An 18,383-nucleotide genomic window follows, 5' to 3' on the forward strand; every position below is an offset into this window, starting at 1 on the left:
TCATGATCCCAGGGTCCTGGGATCAAGCCCTACATCGGGCTCCCTGCTCCGCGGGAAGCCTGCTTCTCCCTCTCCCACTCCCCCTGCTTGTGTTCTCTCTCTTGCTGTCTCTGTCAAATAAATAAATAAAATCTTTAAAAAAAAAAAATACTGGCCTGAAGGTGAAGTGAAACGGGAAACACAAAAGCAAAAGATACAAAGTTGCAAAAGATACAAAGAAAATAAAGTTTCAGACACCTTAGAGCACAAAGAAGCTTAGAGGAAGCCCTTATAGTGTATCAGGCAGGTTCTAAGGGATGTTCAGCTTAGAGGAAGCCCTTACAGTGTATCAGGCAGGTTCTAAGGGATGTTCAGCGACTCATTTCATCCTTGCAGCTGCTCTGGGGACTGGGTGCCCGTTATATAGATGAGCAGACTAAGGTTAGGAGAGCCTGCAAAACTTGTTTGGGGTCACGCAGGGACTAAAATTGACAGGCTGAGGCCCCACTGCCTGTCACTGGGCAGAGGCAGATCCTGGAATGCCAGCCATCTCCAGCTCGGCAAACTCACTTCCCACCCCCCAGCCACCTCCTCCCCTTTTCGTGGACAGGAAGACTGGTGTCCAAGGCTGGGGGCTCTCTGGGGCCACATGGTCTTCCGACCAGGAGGATGTCAGTCCTAACAAAGAGGCTTTCTCCATCTGGTTACTGGGAAATGATATGCAACAAATCACCCCAGATACAAATGACCCGACAAGCTCTAGGACACTGGTCCACACGGGCAAGAAAGCATCCTACCCGCCAACACAGCACAGAACCGGAAATGACCCCAACTGACTGCGACCCCAAGGTCACGTCCGTGGACCCGGCCAGAGAAGCGCATGGCGGGGGAGCCCAGAGCCGGTCCCAATGCCAGCGAGGGAGGACACAGCCCACACCAGGGCCGGTTACCAGAAACAAATCGCCCTGTCCAAAACAGAGTCCATTAACGGAGCCCATTGGTGGTGGATGTCAGGGTCTGGTTACAAACACCACAGAGATTTCCCTGTGAGGGAAAGTGCTTCTCCCTGAAAGCCATTTCCGCTACCAACTATGTTTGAATTGGGTGAATATATCCATTTCGCTGCAGTGACCCAGCAGGTGCTGACAGGTGAGGGGGCCGGAAGCAGAGGCCCAAGCGCCTGCTAGGGAAGGAAACGGGCGCCAGGGCTCACCAACAGGCACCCCAGTGTGTCCCTCCCACTCCCTTGTGCTCTCTCGCACACACATGCACACACGCACTCTGCAAGCCCTAATTTAGCCCCCATGGAATGTTACCAACTCAGTGATACCTAGGACAAGTTTATAGGAAATACGACATTTGATTGATGTTTGCAAATGTGCGTTTTTCACTAATTAGAAGGTTTAGGGCAGAGCAGGGAAAAATATGTATTTCAGAGTCCCAGTTTGACTTGCCAGAAACCAGCCCGTTACTAACATTCTTATTTTCGACAAAATATAGCATTCTGATTACATACCATTTCGGTTCAACAGCTCCCCGCTCCCGGAAGTGGCCCAAGGCCATGGCAGAGACTAACTCAGGGGCCCTGGGGGGCTGACGCTGCTGGCCCATTCCAGCAAGGGGGAGGAAGGCAGTAGCTTCCACCCGGTGTCCTGGAGGCCCCATGCAAATAGGCACCAGGTGGCAGCTCAGGTTCGTACAGAAGTTGGGGCCACCCAGGAGAGCCCTCTGGCCTCGGTGTCCTCCCCCCCCAATAATGAAAGCCACTTATTTAAATGCACTGGGGCTCTGCAGCCTATTTCCTTTATAGATGAAAGAAAACACTTTTATAATTCAAAAAGCAATTAAGGGATAGGCAGTGGGGCCTCAGCCTGTCAATTTTAGTCCCTGCGTGACCCCAAGCAAGTTTTGCAGGCTCTCCTAACCTTAGTCTGCTCATCTATATAACGGGCACCCGGTCCCCAGAGCAGCTGCAAGGATGAAATGAGTCGCTGAACATCCCTTAGAACCTGCCTGATACACTATAAACGTGCAGTAACTACCAGCTATTTTTATTAAGTCTAGATAGTTGTATCGTGGGTGTTCTAAGGCAGGATGCATTGACCAAAAAGTAAGGATTTCATGAAATGCACACCCCAACTAAAAATGCACACCCCGTAGAAAACATTCTTAATGGAGACCAGTATCAAAACCATCCTAAGTGCAAGCTTTTATGGGCCTCTTTACAGTCCTTGGAAATCAACCGAGAAGGTTCTAAGGGTACTGCACGTGGGAGCACGCATGTGTGTATTATGTGTGAGCACGGGCAGGTGTGTGGTTCACAGCTCCCAAGGAGCACATGCACCACCCGTCTCAAGTGAAAAAGGGTCAGGCCAGCCAGCTGAGGAAGGCCTGAGGCCCTGCTGACTCTGGTGATGCCCACCCAGTTCTATCTGGCTCTCCGGCCAACTTGGCATCTGCACTGTGTCCTGGATACCTGCCCTTTGGCCAGGGACCAGTGTTGGATGCAAGAAAGAAGGGGCCAGATCAGCTCCAGGGAGCACAGATAGTCCCGCGCCCCAGGGTGCACAAATGCAATGCACATACAAGAATTTAGTGCAAGGCCACACAGCAAACTCAAGATTCAGGAACAAAGGTGCAGACCACCCCGTGCCTCTAAGCCCCCACCCTGCAAGTTCCCACCACGGGCACGCGGGCTGCCAAACCCGCAACAGTCAGCGGGGGTCTCTAACCGGGCTGGCACCAACGGGTCGTTTCCACTGAAGTGGGAGAAGGTGGGACCACTGCAGCCCTCCCCCCAAGGTCCACTGGCGAGGAAGACGGCGCTTTCCCCCGTGTGGTCACAGAGATCTCATTGTTCTGCTCGGCAGAGAGGAAATGAGAACTGAGCTCAGAATGCATTTTGGAATTGGCAGAAAAGAACATCTGGGAAAGGAAACGCATTTCAGAAACAAACATACCTTTGTACCAGCTTTTATTTTCTTTAAGTGGTGCAAAAAAAAAAATAATAATAATAAAGGCGTGCCAAATTTACCATCACTCTGCAAAATCTCCTTTTTATGGGGCAAAACTGGGAGGCTCTGCTTTCAAATGATCTACTGTTCCTGAAAAAAGCAGCTGCTGGGTGCTGAGGCCTCGAGGCTGCGGCCAGGAGCCAAACAAAAGACCTCAGGCTCGCGACACTTCTGTTCCAGGCAGAGAGAAGCGGACAGACAGAAACCACCCTCACCGTGGTCTGCTTTAACCTCTTGCCTCTTGGTCCCCACTGAAGCCTCTCTGAACGCTAACACGCCTTCAAGAGCTGGATCTTCTCGGTCCTGAATATCTTATGCAGGTCTGGGGGCTGCCTATAACGCTCAGCACTGAAGACCAGCTCTGATTATCCCGGGAACAAGCTAATTAAGCATCGGGTCTGGAGGTTCATGAGAATGTGGAGAAGCCCAAAATTAGGGTTCAGGCTTCTTTAGGGTTTGGAATTAGGGTTTGGAGAAGCCCTAGGGGAGCTCTTTTGGTATGCGGGTATGCGGACCAGGGAACTGAGGCACGAGGGGGCTGGGTAACCTGCCCAAAGTCACCGTCCACTACTCAGCAACACAGGAGAGCAAAGAGTGCAGGTTCTTACCAAAGTACTTGAAATTCATTCATTCTGCCTAATGGGGCAATTGAATGACTCCAAGATCTCTCTGCAGAAGGGTCAGAGAGACAAAGGAGCAGCATTCAGCCCCCAAGACACTGCGGTGAACCTACCACACGCCAAGGAGGAAGCCCCGTCCCTCAGCCTCTGCCCCCTAGGGACGGTGGCCTCCCGCCACCTGACCACATATCCGGGTCCTGTGTTCCAGGACAATCCTTCCATCCCCAGGGAGAAGAAACGGAACAGAGAGGGGCACCTGCAGCCTGGTGCTCCACACCGCTCCTACTCAGGCGAGACAGCAGATCCCAGAAGACTGCTGCTTTGGAGGGGGAGCCAGGTCAGGCAGGTGGGTCAGCAGCCCCTCCTGCTCATCTCTGCGGCTCCTACCCCAGCCGCCCCACCCCCAACCATCATCCCAGCACAACCCTGTACAGCGTCCAGGTTCTCCTCAGATTCAACGTTCCCATGTGTAGGAAGGGGGTATGGACATGCCAAGCATTAGAACCACACAGCAACCCAGGAGTGTGAATCCACACTCCACGAGGGCCCCCGCATAGGGACCACTGGGCTCTAAGCGTGGAGCTACACGTCTCCCTCGTGACAGGGCCTAACATTCCTGTCGCACACTGAGCAGTGAGTGCCGGGGTCGGGGGAGGGAGTGCCTGCCACTCAACTGGCTCACTCTCCAAACCTAGGTCAGCACTCTGAGGCTCTTCGGTGACCACGGAGATGTGGCCAGCCTCCCTGCCTCCAGGGCTGGTGTGAAGGTCGAAGCAGGAGAAGAATGGCCCGCCAGGCAGGCAGAGAGGCCGCCATGTTCTCCCCAGGGGGCGAGACCAGACGAAGCCGAGGTCCAGGTGGCACGGGGTGGAGGGCTGCCCTCCCTTCCCGGCCTCACCTAAAGTGCAGTCACCGCTGACCGAGGGTCAGAGCCTTCTATTCCCGGCCTGGCCTGGGCTGGCCATGAGGACAGAGCCGCTGCCTGCCCGTGTTCATCCTGTCCCAGGGGCCTAGTTCTGGGCCAGGCACACAGGAGCACCTGCCAGAGGCTCAAATTACTCTCGGGCTAGAGGCAACAGGAAGTCAGGAAAGCCAGCCTAGACTGAGGAAGGGATGGGCAGGTCCCACCTGGGCTCGTGGCCAGAGGGCAGGTGCAGGGGAAGGGCCGGGAGCTCAGGGAGCTCAGGGCTGCAGGGTCTGCGCCCCTCCTGCGGGCTGTGGAAGAGACGGAGGTGGCAATGGGAGAGCCGGTCTGGCACACGGGCTGGAAAGCAGCCTCTCTGGGCACAGGGCCCCGTCGGCCACCTGGGACAAAGGCCCTGACCGTCCACATCCCAGGGCAGGAAAGCTGGATGGAGCAGGGAGCTCACCTGAGGGGGAAGACTCGGTGCCCGGGCTCCCTCCTCTGCCTTCAGCGGGAAACTGATGGGGCAGGAGGGCCAACAGACACAAGAGGACCAGAGACGACTGCTGGCCAGCCAGGCGGCCGATCCGCCACAGAGGACGCCCTGCCCCAGCCCGGGGGGCTGTCAGAAGATGGGCAAGAGGGAGAGAAGAAAGCGGGCTCCCTAACAATTTCCTCTGAGGAGGGAGAGGTAAGGGGTGTGTTGGTAACACCCTACACATCGATCGGGGGAGGCCTCCAGATGAAGGAACGAAGCCCAAAGCACCCCTGGCCACACCTCTGACAGAGCAAAGGCCCAGGAAGCATCCCTGCCCCCCATGGACATGTGCCCCTGCTCTGCCAGGCTTCATCTCGGCAAGGAAGCAAATTCAGTACAGAGAGATCAGGCTCAATAGGGCCATTAACGCAACTCAGCACTCCAGCTTCTGACGACTCTGAGCTAAGATGGTTTCAGCCAAGTCACCACTGAGCTGGAGTTGAACCTGACTCCAGAATCCCCTGAGGGCCCTCTCCCCAGAGAATAACAATTAATGATTGTAATAATAACCCTAATAGCTAATAATTATTGAGCACTCACCGGGAGCCAGCCCCGTGCTAAGCACTCTGCAGCCTCGTTGCCTCCTCGGGCAACGATTACCCCGACACGTGAGGAAACTGAGGCCCAGAGGAGTTAACTCACTTGCCCAAGGCCGCAGAGCTGAGAGCGGAGCCAGGAACGTGGGCAGGGCCAGAACAGGTGGAGGAGGCCCCTGGGCTCCGGGCTCGGATTCCTCTAGCAGCCCCCTCAGCCGTTCACAGTGAACCTGGGGGAGTCGGCAGGGAAGGAGGCTGGGGTGCAGCATGTCCTCAGTCCGGGGGTACCCAAGACAGTGACTCTGCTGGGGGGGCCAGCACCGGAGTGGGGGCAGCTGCGGGATGCAAACACATACCATGCCTAGTGGGCTACAGTGGGGTGAACTTCCCGAGAAATCACCGGGGACCCAGCTGACCTTTGGTACTACAGGTGGGCAAGAAGAAACGGGGCCCACCTGTCTTCTTCACACCCACAAGGAGCGGAAGGGGGACACTAACCAAACATGTCCCCTGTCACTTTTGACAGTGAGGACCTCACTGACCGTGGATGGGAGTGCGTTCCTAACTCTGCATCCCCTCCTGCTTCTGCTGACACAGCTACTGAAGTTCAGGAAAACCCCGCACCTCCCCCGTGCCCAGATCCCAGCCCTCCAGGAGAGACCGTACACCCTTACCATGGTGAGAGATCAGTGACGACGCGCCTGGAGACCCTGGGAACCCCGTCTCGCAGGCCCACGTTCAGGCGGTACCCCAACGGGATCCCTGGGCCTGCGTGATGGAGTCCCACCTCCGGTCACATTCCATCCTGACGGGGGTGGGGCCCCGGGAAGGCCTTGCTCTGGAGAGAGGTCTCAAGACCTGGGCCACACAGGGCTGCAGGAGTCTGGCTGGAGGAATGCTTTAGGGTGGTGGGGCAGGAGGAGGGTTTCTGAACAGGTCTTTCTGGATCCTCCCAGATGGAGCTGAGCAAGGGGGCTGCCGGGGCCCAGCGCCCCCCTCGTGGCCACACCTGCCTGGATCCTGGAATGATTCTACTTCACCCTCCAAATCAGTTACTCCCAGCCCAGGTCCATGGCCCAAGGGGCCATGGAGGCGCTGAATGAAGACCCCCCTGTGAGGGCAAAGGGAACCCCAGCCTGCTTCGGGCCCCTGTGCTGCTGGTGGGCCTTACAGAGCTCGAGCCAGCTGCCCCGGGCCACCTGCAGGCCGAATCGATACGCAGAAAAGGTTAATACTTAATAAAGGCCCTTTCCTTGAAAGGGTACATCTTTCCAAACAAAGGGAAAATGTTTTAGAGACTAGAAACGGTAGCCCAGGGCACCTGGGTGGCTCAGTCGTTAAGCATCTGCCTTCGGCTCAGGTCATGGTCCCAGGGCCCTGGGATCGAGCCCCACATCGGGCTCCCTGCTCCGCGGGAAGCCTGCTTCCCCCTCTCCCGTTCCCTCTCTCGCTGTGTCTCTGTCAAATAAATAAATAAAATCTTTAAAAAAAAGAAAAAAAAGAAACGGTAGCCCAATGGATGAAAACTGCTCTTTGTTCTGCTCCTTCATTTTGAGCCATCGCCCACACGCTCCACGGCTGGCGGCTCAAACCCCTCCAGGAAGAAGGTGGGGATGACATGAAAACGAGGAGAGCCTCAGTGGGCCATTCCACTCCCTCTGCTGAGGTCACCGGGGGCAACATGGGCAGAGACCTCCCCGGGCTGCAGATGGCCCACACCGCGTCCTCCCCGGGGACGTGGCACTCTGTACCCAGCCCAGCAGGTCGGGGGGGGGGGCGGCAAAGGGGGACATGCTTCAGGGCTGTCCTGTTCAACACACGCAAGGCCAGGTGCTCACCTGCTCTGCGGGGAGAGGCAAAGCTGGGGCCACAGCAGGCACCGAGATGACAGGGCCCACACTCCTCTCAGGTGGGCGGTGCCCACACAAGTTCCCCGTGCCGGGGCTGCTCCCGGGCAGGGCTGGGGATCCAACCTTGTGGCCCTCGTAAGCCAATACAGCGCTGGCCCGTGGGAAAGGAGAACTCTGTGCAAACACAGGTGACACGGTGACAGCCAGCACGAACCACCCCCCACAGCAGGTCGGTATTTCATGGACCCGGGACTCCATGGTGAAGTGTGTCCAGGATGCACTGGGTTTCTTGAAGTAAAACAGCTTTATCTGTAGCAGGCCCTCTCAGAGTCCATACCTCAGGAATGTGGGTTTCTATTGGCGGAGTGGGTCCCACACTTGGCCCCACAAGCCTTCTGTTATGTAGGACAGGTGTTCTATAATCCGGGGAACGCAGCGTTGGATACCAGGATGGGGGTGGGAGCTTACCACGCTGTAGATCTAGGGGCCAGAGTGGGTAAGGATGGGTAAGATTTGCTCCCTGGACAGAGGAGGCCTTGGGAATTCTCAAGACAGCTACGGAGCATCTACGGCATGCCAGACAGCAGGTGGAAGCAAAAGCATGAAGGCAGCCTCTGTCCCCAAGGCCCTCTCTGGCTGGGAGGACTACGCGGAGACAGATCTGTGTGGATAAGCACTCATAACAGGGAGCACAGGAGAGGGCTAAAGCCAGCCCGGGGCCGCACGGAACACCAGGCCAAAAAGTTCCAACTTCAGACGCTGGGAAAATGGTGTCATTTTCTGAGAAGGGGAAGGACATGATTAAACTAGTTTTGGAAAACTTAATGTGGCCAGAGTGACAGGTAAACGGGCAGGGAGCGATTCCGGGAGACCTGCTGGAAGCTGGTGTAGTCTCCCACTCCAAGGGTGAGTACTGTGGGGGCCGACAGGTGAGGCCTCAGTGCCGGAGAAGTGGGGGGCGGGGGAAGGAAAGGAGGAGCACCTGGGCTTTCCAATGTGCAGGAGGGAATGGAGACCCGGCCTGCAGAGCAGAGCAGAGGAAGAACGGGCGTTGGGGTCGGCCCCGCGCTCCAGCCTCAGTGGGAGGAATCCTGGGGCGGGGCGGGGTGTGCGAAGACGGTGCACATTGCCATCGGTCTGTTTTTGGAACTGAGAATGTTCTGGAGAAAGAAATGGCCTTCCCCCAAAAAAGCAACCAGAGAACGCATCTGACTCTGAAACACATCTTGCAGTGCGGGCATCACTTCGGCTCCCACAGAGGAGAAGGCCTGCTCCTCTCAGGGCCAACTCCAGGGTGGTAGCTATCGCGAGTGGACAGTCTGGAAGGCACCCAGGCACCTGGCTGACATGTTCTGGCCAGGGCCACGCGCTCGGGCGGCTTTTAATGCCCGACTGAGCAATTCCCTAAGACTTCTGCTAGGCAGGTACCGCCTCCCCATTGGGCTAATAAAGGGGTGCAAGCCAGGTAAGAAATTAAAGTTACTCACATTTTGTTCTGGAATGAACTAGGGGAGGGGAGCAGTAATTTACGCAGTAATTATATCTGCCTTCAGGCTAACACTGGAATTAGTTGCATTAGAGCTCGGCTCCCGAGCAGACACTGGTGTGAGCCCGAGAACAGGAGCGCGGTGGGCAATCCAGCACAAATGTCACCTCTAAAGCACTCCATATGCAAGAAGAAGCAAAAATACGAAGACCAGCTCCTTCGTGGTGGAAGATGAATTCACTTCCACAGCCAGAGGCCAGCTTGCCTGTCGGAGACCACTTCTAAAGTCCAGCCCTCTGACACCTGCTGAATGTGGCCATTTACTGTCTCTGGATCAAGAGATCAAAGGATGGAACCTGATAGGCTGACTCTGAAGTTTATCACAAAAGAATAAAGGTACAATGGGGCGCCTGGGTGGCTCAGTCGTTAAGTGTCTGCCTTCGGCTCAGGTCATGGTCCCAGGGTCCTGGGATCGAGTCCCACATTGGGCTCCCTGCTCAGCAGAAAGCCTGCTTCTCCCTCTCCCACTCCCCCTTCTTGTGTTCCCTCTCTCACTGTCTCTGTCTCTGTCAAATAAATAAAATCTTAAAAAAAAAAAATAACAATAAAGGTACAAGAACAGTGGACACAATTTTTTGAAGACAACAATGAAGGGGAAGTGGTACACTCAGTTTCTAAATACGCTATGATGCTACAGAGGTTAAAACAGCATACTGGTACAGACAGACAGCCACAGGTCCACGGAGCAGAGCAGAAGGTGCCAGGATATGCGGCCACGCCATCTGTGAACACCGCACACGAAACAGTGAGTGGTATTTTAGATGAATGCGGATAGAATGGGCTGTTCTGTCATGGTGTTGGGAAAATTCCCTATCCACTTACGGTGGAGGGGTGGGGGGGCACATCAGGGACAGTTCAGATCCCTACCTCATACTGCATACCTCCCCAAAATCAGATAAAATAATGTCTGAATATAGAACACAAAACAGTAACAGCCCTGGAAGAAGATAAAGGAAGAGGTGTTTACAATCTCAAGGGAGAGAAATAAAGCACAAAACCCAGAAACCGTAAGGGAATAGACATAGTTTTGATTACATGAAACTTTTTACTGCCTTTGTGATAATAAACCACCAGAAATAAGGGTGAAAGACTAACTACAGATTAGAAGAAAAATGTGGAACAAATTTAACAAAGAGTTATGGTCTGTGCCAAATAAACAGCTCCTACAAATCAATAAAGAAAAGATAAACAACTCGACAAAAAAATGGGCTCAGGACAGGAGTAGGCAATTTACAGAAAAATACATACAAATGGCCAAGAAGCCAGTCACGAGGGATGTGCAAATCAAAAGGTGTTATAATTTTTAAACAAACCGATTTAAGAAAAGTGGAATCTGGTCATTGCTAGCACTGTTGAGGGCACGGGAAAGCACAACTTTCACAGATGCTTGGTAGAGTATAAACCAGCGCGGCCTCTTTGGCGGAATTTGTCAGTATCTTTACAAACTTACAAGTGGCTATTCTCTTGGGCAAGGAGATATGCGTGAACAAGGCGGTCACTGCAGCATGCCTCATAATAACAAGAAAGCCTGGAAAAACGTGCATGCTCCTCCAATGGATAAAAGCCATGAAGGATGGTAGATCCATACTGTGAAATACTGCTTAGCTTTTAAAAAGAATGAAGATCTGAAAAGTAAAGACACAAAATGTTTAAGACAGCAAGGAAAAAAGGCTACAGAATCAGGGGTAGAGAGTGATTGGGTTTATGTAAAAAATCTGAGCGGGGGGGTTCAAAACAATGTAATACATTTGTTATAATCTGTGTTAGAGGTCTGGTCATCTCTGAAGAGAGAAATAAAACAGACAATAAACAAAGATGCTCATCCTCACGGAAACAAGAACCATGGTAAATATTTAAGCAGTGCATATGTATTCATGTACATCTTGCATTTAAATATTTATACATATTTGTAAAAGAAAATGGTTCCTGAGACCCCAAAAAGGCTAAAAACTACTCTCCTCCCCGAGCGAATCTTTGCTTCCCTTTAAGCACTAGAAAACTGCAACGAGGCAAACTGAAGCACTAAGTTAAATACCAACCAATAATGCAAATAAAATACACAGAAAGTACCGTAGGCCCCGCCCCTGCAAAAGGGCTCACACGGGACATCAGCATGGTAACCTCCCAGGGGAGTCCATGGCAAGAGAGACCCCGAGCAAGAAGGATACAGTGGCCGTGTGCCTCTGGGCATGGACTCCATCTGGACCCGAGGTTCCGGGGCCATGCTGCCACTCTGAGAGGAGCACTCCCCCGGCAAGTGAGCTGTGGGCAGGGCCCGTGGGTTAACTGTCCCCAGCCAGGTGGGCAAAGGCGGGCCTGGGAGGCGTACAGGAGTCAGGGCTGCTCAGGGCTCGGGAGTGGCAGAACGGACATGCACAAGGGCGCCGCGGGGCTTTGGGGAGCGGGACAGCCTTCCTTACCAGGGAAGCGTCAGTAGCCAGGTCTGCTCCTGGCTGGAGCTCTAGACAGGTTCAGGGCTACCAGGTACCTCTCAGGGACAAGCCAGCGCCAAACCCAGACTCCCGACAGGTCTCAGCATCCTGGCCCTCCGCTGGGGAAGGTGTTCTCAACCTTGCCTCTGATCGTGCCCTCCAGCACACTGAAAAGGCAACCTGGACATCTAGGGCAGGACCTCTTGGTGTCCTTCCCACTGAGGCCTGTCTTGAGGGAAGAGCCTCCTGGTCCCTCCTCACGGACACTGGCTCACTGAACCCCACAAGCCAGACGCCACATCCCACTTTTGCAGACGAGGAACCTGAGGCCACGAGCTAGCAAACCACTCACCAGAGAAAGCAGAGACCAGGACGGAGTAGCAGGCAGGACCCTGGGGTCGGCTCTTGACCAGACCTGCAGCTGCCTCAACAGGTCAGCCCTGGGACCCACGCTGTCCCCAGGACAGCCCCCCAGGGGGCCTGCCTCGCGGCAGACATAGCGCTGCTTTCCGAACAAGGGTGCCTGCAAGCCCGGGGCGCAGCCCCTCACTCCCATCAGAGCCTCCCCGTGCTGAGCACGTGTTAAGTGACTGTCCGAGAAACCGCACAAGCCACAAATGTCCAGTGTCTCCCAGGGCTTCGGCAGTACTGAACACGACACGCAGCCCACCTCCCAGCACCCTCCTCCCGGAGGCCAGCACCGGCCCTCCGCTTGTCCCCAGCCTCGGCCACCAGCTCTCACGTCCCTGAACCGAGACGCGGATCTAAGGACAAATCTGCTCACGCCCGGCCCAGCTTCAAACAGCGTCCACTGTTCCAAACCCCACTCAGACGGCACGGCCCGCAGCTCAGGCCTGCAGAGAGGGCCCCAACCAAGGTCGGTCCATGGACGGGTGAGTGGATAAGCCAAATGCACTCGGACCATACGATGGATACTGTTCAGCATCGAAAAGGAAAGGGGCAGGGACACACGCTACAGCGCGGACGAACCTAGAAAACACTGAGGCTCAGTGACAGAAGCCGCCAGACACAAACGGCCTACGTATCATATGACTCCGCGTATAGAAACATCCAGAACAGGCAACCCCACTGAGACCGCAAGTGGGCTGGTGGCAGGGGAATGGGAAGCTCTTGTTTAATGGGTGTGGGGTTTTATATTGGGGAGACAGAAATGTCTGTAACTAGACTGAGGTGGTGAGAGCACAGCAGAGTGAATGTACTAGATGCCAACGAACTGTATCCTTTCAAAAGGTTCATTTTATATTACGTGATTTTCACCTCGACTAAAAAAAAAAAAAATCAATTCAACACCTTTCACCTAGGACAGGCCTGACAACTCCAGCCGGCATTTCCTATCTTATTTCCTACTCCTGACTAAATTCTTCCAGAAGCTTCCATTGCCTTCTGGAGCACATCTAGATTCTGCATGGTGATCTGGCCTCTTTCAGTGGAGGAGACCACCTGGTGGTCAAGGACAGGACTCTGGGACTGTGAGGGAGAGACCCCGGGGCCCACCTCTCCCACAGCTGCCCAAACGGCTTCCGTCTGCCTATCTTCCCATCAACACAGAACGGCCTAACAGCCTCATCCGCCATTCTGTCCCCGCACTTCACAAGGCACCAGGGGCCAAAGAGTAACAGCAGCAATGGTAAGACCTGACGGAGTGCCAGGCAGGTGTTAACTCACTGAGTGATAGGAAGTAGTATTATCCCGTTTTACAGAAGAGAAAACTGAGGCACACGAGGTGGGCTTGAATGCTCAAGCTCCTCCATGCAGCAAGCACCAAGGCTGACGTTAGCCCCTGGTACTCGGGCTGTCCCTCTGCTAATCACCTCAAGAGCCCCCACCAGTGTTGTAGGAATAAATGAGTCAGGACAGTGGACTAGATAGCCAAGGTCGCACGCAGAAGAAAAATCCAGAGCGTTTGGACCTCTAGGCCAGAAAGATCAAGGACCCTATTACACAAGAGGCACTGTATTTCGGTTACCCCTGGTCCCACACCCGGGCCGGGGATGGTGCAAAGGGTTTCACACACAACATTTCATGTCCCCGAACTGCCCGGGGTGGGGGGGGGATCGGGGGAAGACACTGGATGCAAAAAAGCTAAGTAAGTCACCCAAAGTCGAACAGCTGCTGAGCATGGAAACCCAGACGGGTCTGACCCCAGAGCCCCCATTCTCAGCCCAAGCTGCAGGGCAAGCAGCCATGCTGAGTCCTCCTCACCTGACTGCACCCCGCCCCCCAAGCAGTGTGCAAATTCTGCTAAATGCCTGAGTGGTGATACAGTGCAGCTGAAATTAAATGGGTTCCAAATGCGACAGGATCGCCACAGCAAATGTGGGATCATACGGGTTGACGGGGTAAATTCTTGGATTTGAACAGGGAGGGTTAAAAGCACGTGGGCCCTGCTTTGAAAACTGGGGGTGGGGAGGGGGGAGACCTCTCTCAGTGGACTCCACACAGCATTTAGTTTTTAACTCCGCCACCCACCTGCTGGGCCCTTCCAGTGGGCCAGGCAGCAGGCATCTGCAGGGACCACCCTTGGTGGGGGGCGGGGTAGAGGGCTGAAGGGAGGGTCCTGGACAGGTGGTCCTGTAGCAAGTGCTGTGGGACCAGAGGGGAGAGGCCTGGGCCTGTGGAGCTGGGGAAGGCCATTCCCAGCACCGGGACCGCTAAAACAAAGGCATTTCCGTGGGCTCACAGCTTCAAATTGCAACAGGAAGCAATCAGGAAAAATAATTAGCTACGAACTTACTGGCTCCACTCCGGACCAACGCATAAATCTAACACAGAAATCAGGCGCAGAACGTATCAGGAAGAGTCAAAGCAGTTGTGCAGAAGGGGTCCTCCTCCTCCTTCCATTTTAGGACTGGGTTGCCACATTAGCCAGTGCCGCTGACATGCCTCCTAATGTTAAAATAATCAACTCTATTTTTGCCTCCTCCACGACTGAACTCCACAGATGTGATTCCTTCTCCTTAGGGGCTTGAACCGCAAAACGACAGGCATTCGACTCCGGCAACGTCACCCCGAAAGGTACAGGAAATCCGAAACAGCAACCAAGTGAAAAGCAACATAGCCCGCTGAGAAACTCCACCTTTAAAACAAACATCTTCCCCCCAAAAAACAAAAAAAAACCTTTTGCCTCCGTGATCCAGGCATTTCCGGAAAGAAAAGCAGCAGCCTTGGCCTGAACCACCCAGATACTGTCATCGTTTTGTTGCCACCTTGTTTTGCTGGTATCAGACATAGCTGAGAAATGTAAACACGCTCCCGAGGGAGATAAAGTTGGGGTGAACCCGCCAACACTTGGAGGCTTGGCCTGGGAGGCAAAGGGACCTGGGGAAACTATCTGCTCTATGCCCCCCAAACCTCAAGGAAGGGGCCGCAGCACGGGAACGAGACCACAGCGCCTGGCCAGGACACCTCCCTGCAATGTCCCACACTGGAAATATTCAGGGAGACAGCTGTTCGCCTTAAAGAGGCCCAGACAAAGGGACCTGAGCTACCCACCACCACCACCACCAGCCCCCAAAAATCTGCTACCAGCAGCAGAACAGCCTCCCGCGGAGCCCAGGGCTCTGTGGCCCTGTCCAGTTTGGCCAGCCACACTCCAGAAAAACAAAACACTCACATCCGAAGAGAATGATTTAGGTAGCAAGAGATCTGCTTCAAAACCACATGGCAATCTCCAAATTAAAAGAACATGTGTAGCGTTTCACAACGCGCTTAGGTTTCCTGAGTCCTCCCGACCTCAACTCCACCCCTTGGGACACACCAAAAGTTGCAGAGAAAGGTCCCCGGCCCTCGATCTCCCAAAGGCTGTGCACGAGTGAGAACACCAGCGCGCCTCCCGACCACGCCGTGCTCTGCGACCACGTCACCCCGCGCGGCGGCCCCCCGAGGCCACCCCTGGCGTGGACACCGGCCCGGGGCCACTGCGGGGGGGGTGGGGGTGGGGGCCCGGCGGCCAGACGGGTCGTCCGGGCACCTGGCAGGTGTCGGTCCGCTTGGAAACCGACAGCCTCGCAGAGGAAAGAGGGCAGCGCAACAGGCCAGGCCCCCCGGCGCCCGATCTGAGAACTTTCTCTGCAACTTAAATCAGTTCTCGGCGCTTGCCGCGCGGCCATCGGAAACCGGCTCGCCGAAGAGTCCCCGACGCAGGGCGGCGAGGCCTGTCTCTGGGCCGAAAGTCCCCGCTCTGCGCCGGCCCGCCGCCCGGGGTCCACACGGTCCCGGCGCGGCCTCGCCCGGCCGGCTACACGCGGCCGCACTTCGGAGCGCGCCCCGGGCCGCGGGCAGGTGAGGACCCGCCCGCGCCGCACCTGGCGGGGTCGGCGCCGCCCGCGCGCCCTCCTCGCCGGCCCGGGACGCGGGACGGGGCCCGGCCTGCCCGGGAGGGGCCCGGGAGGGCGAGACAAAGGGCCCGCGCGCGGCCCCCGGGCGGCGGGGGGCGGCGGGCACCCGCGGCGCGCGCCCCAACTCGCCCCCAACTTGCAAAGTCGCTTCCGCGCGCCGCGCACTTGGCCGCCGGGCCATTGTCCCCGCGGCCCGCGCCCACCTACCCGCGGCGGGGGCCAGGCTGCAGCAGAGCGCCAGCAGCAGCAGCCGCGGCGGCGCCGCCTCCATGTTGTCCGGGGCCGGGCGGGCCCGCGCGCGCTCACTCGGGCTCCATGGCGCGGCGGCGGCGGCGGCGGCGGCGGCGGCGGCGGCAGCGGCTCTTCGCGCGGCTCCCGGCGCCTGCCGCCTCCCCCCTCGGGCGCCGCGGACCAGGACGGCGGGGGAGGAGGGAGGAGGCGCGGGAGCGGAAGCCGCGCCGCGTCTCCGCCCCCCGCGCCGCCGCGCCCTCCCGCGGGCGCCCCCCGGAGCCGGCCCGCGGCCCTCCCAGCGCCCCCGCCTCCCCGGGGGCTCCCCGGGAGGGCGCGGGGTCGGCGCGGGCTTGACAGTCCGCGGGGGGGGGGGGCCCTCCGGGGCCGATCGAGTCCCGGAAGCGGGTGTGTCACCTGTAGAGCCGCAAGGACCCGGCCGTTACCGACGGGGAAACTGAGGCACAGGGGGCGGGGCGCGGGAAGAGCACACCGCGGGGCAATTACGGCGTCGGAAGCCGGGAGCCCGGAGCCAGGTCTGTGCGCTTTTCCGAGACCGCAGCCACCCTGGCAGGGTCCGGTCGCTCGGGGCGGCCCCAAGACACCTGTTCTCCCCCGTGAGGGCGCCCGGGAGGGCAGAGAAGGGCGACGGCGAGTCGGTCCGGGCAGGGACAGAAGCGGATGATGGACAGAGGCGGGGCTGCAGGGGCTGAGAGTGGGGGTGAGCTTGAGGTTATTTTTTTAAACTAAATATATGCCCTCTGTATTACAGTACACGAGCACTGAGCAGTAGACACGCTGTTCTTCCAAATATGCTTCTAGGCGGTCTGAGGCAGAGAGCTGCTCCAGGATGGCAGACCTCACCTTTTGTTCATAGAGCCAGCATGCACCCGAGCTCCCCCCATCCTCCCGGCTCTGCCCAACTGAGCAGGCAGCTCAGCTCTGAAACCTCAGGGCACGAGAAGGCCCGGGAGGGGGCAAAGCACTGCCTCTGGAACTGGTGGGCCCAAGTTCAAACTCTGGCTCTGCTGCTTCCTAGAACCAGGTGTGCCCTTGGGCAGGTGTAAATATAACGTCTCGGGTAGTCTTTCCTCCCTTATAAAATAGGTATAGCAGCGCCTACCTCGCAGCGGCTGCGAGAGCTAGCTGTAACTCACAGGAGCATCCACATGCTGGAGAATATGCACATTCTTCATGTGTTTGGGACAGCTTTACAAAGCTAGTGGTCAGGCAGACGTCTCTGTCGTCCTGGGGCTTATGTTCTAGAGACGGAGACAAATAAAATAAAATGATAAAATAAAACAAAACAAGAGACAGAAAAATTTAAAACACAAACCCAAAAACACCATTAACAGACTACAAGGGCTGCCATGAAAAATGGATGGTATTGGGCTGCAAAGTCTTGGGACGTTGTGACTTAGGGAGTGGGGATATTCGAGCCACAACTCAGAAACAGGGGCGCTGCAGGAAGAGCAGTTCAGGTGGAGACAGCATCAAGGGTGAAGGCCCTGGGCAGGGGCCCGCCTGGATGCTAGACTCGTGGCAGGAAGCCCAAAGGCCAAGGCTGCAGAAGCTGCAGGTCGGGTGGAAGGGGGCAGTGCTGAATTAGGAGAAGCTAGCCAGGGCCAGTGCATACCGGACCTGGAAAAGGTGTCAAGAATTTATCACAAGAGCAACGGGAGGCCATTACAGGGGTTTAAGTAGCAAAAACCCTGGCTCTTCCTCAGGCAGGCCCCATGCACAGCTCCAGTAGCCCGTCCGGCTGCCTCTCCTGGGGCCAGATGCAATTCTTGTAGCCCCTCCACTACCAACACCTCCCACACCCTGACGAGTCTCCCACTTCCTGCCGTGACCCTCATCAGCCTCCTCTCCCAGCATCCAGAGTGAGCCTGTTGAAACAAGACAGATCACATTCTCTCATCTGCTCAAGAATCTGCTGACTCCCAACTCAGAAGAGAAGCCAAAGGCCTTATGGCACCTAAGGGCCTGATCCGGCCACATCTGTCCCTTTATCTCTCCGATTCCTAATGCACTGTCCTTCCTCTTCCTCACCCTGCTCCAGCCACAGAGGTCTCCTTGCTGGTCCTCAAACACACCAGGCACACGCCTGCCTCAGGGCCTTTGCACTAGCTCTTCTCTCTGCTGGTACTCTTTTACCCCAGTTATCCACCTGATTTATTCCCGCACATCTTCAGCTCCTCAGCCAGGCCTTCCCTGACCCCCTTTGAAAATAGTAAACCACACCCCTTCCACCACCCACCCCGGCAGGTACTTTCTGCTCCATTTCTTTGTTTTACTTTTCTCCTTGGCTCTGACCAACATCTGACATACTGTTTACTTACTTTTCTGCCCTCCACTAGAATGGCAGCTCCAGAGAA

The 18,383-nt window shown here is 56.2% G+C and overlaps 1 protein-coding gene across 1 annotated transcript in view; it reads right to left on the reverse strand.

Annotated features, from left to right (window-relative positions):
- The window catches only part of LRP5 (LDL receptor related protein 5), a 96,795-nt gene extending 80,674 nt beyond the window's left edge, over positions 1 to 16,121 (reverse strand). Inside the window, 1 exon segment of the mRNA XM_081797651.1 lies at positions 15,985 to 16,121. Within this exon segment, the coding sequence (XP_081653777.1) occupies positions 15,985 to 16,048 (64 nt within the window). The 5' untranslated portion in view covers positions 16,049 to 16,121.
- Positions 16,122 to 18,383: the final 2,262 nt, after the last annotated feature.

This window comes from Leptonychotes weddellii, chromosome 11 (genome assembly GCF_054177405.1).
Source record: "Leptonychotes weddellii isolate Sample4059 chromosome 11, ASM5417740v2, whole genome shotgun sequence".
Taxonomy (NCBI): Eukaryota; Metazoa; Chordata; class Mammalia; order Carnivora; family Phocidae; genus Leptonychotes; species Leptonychotes weddellii.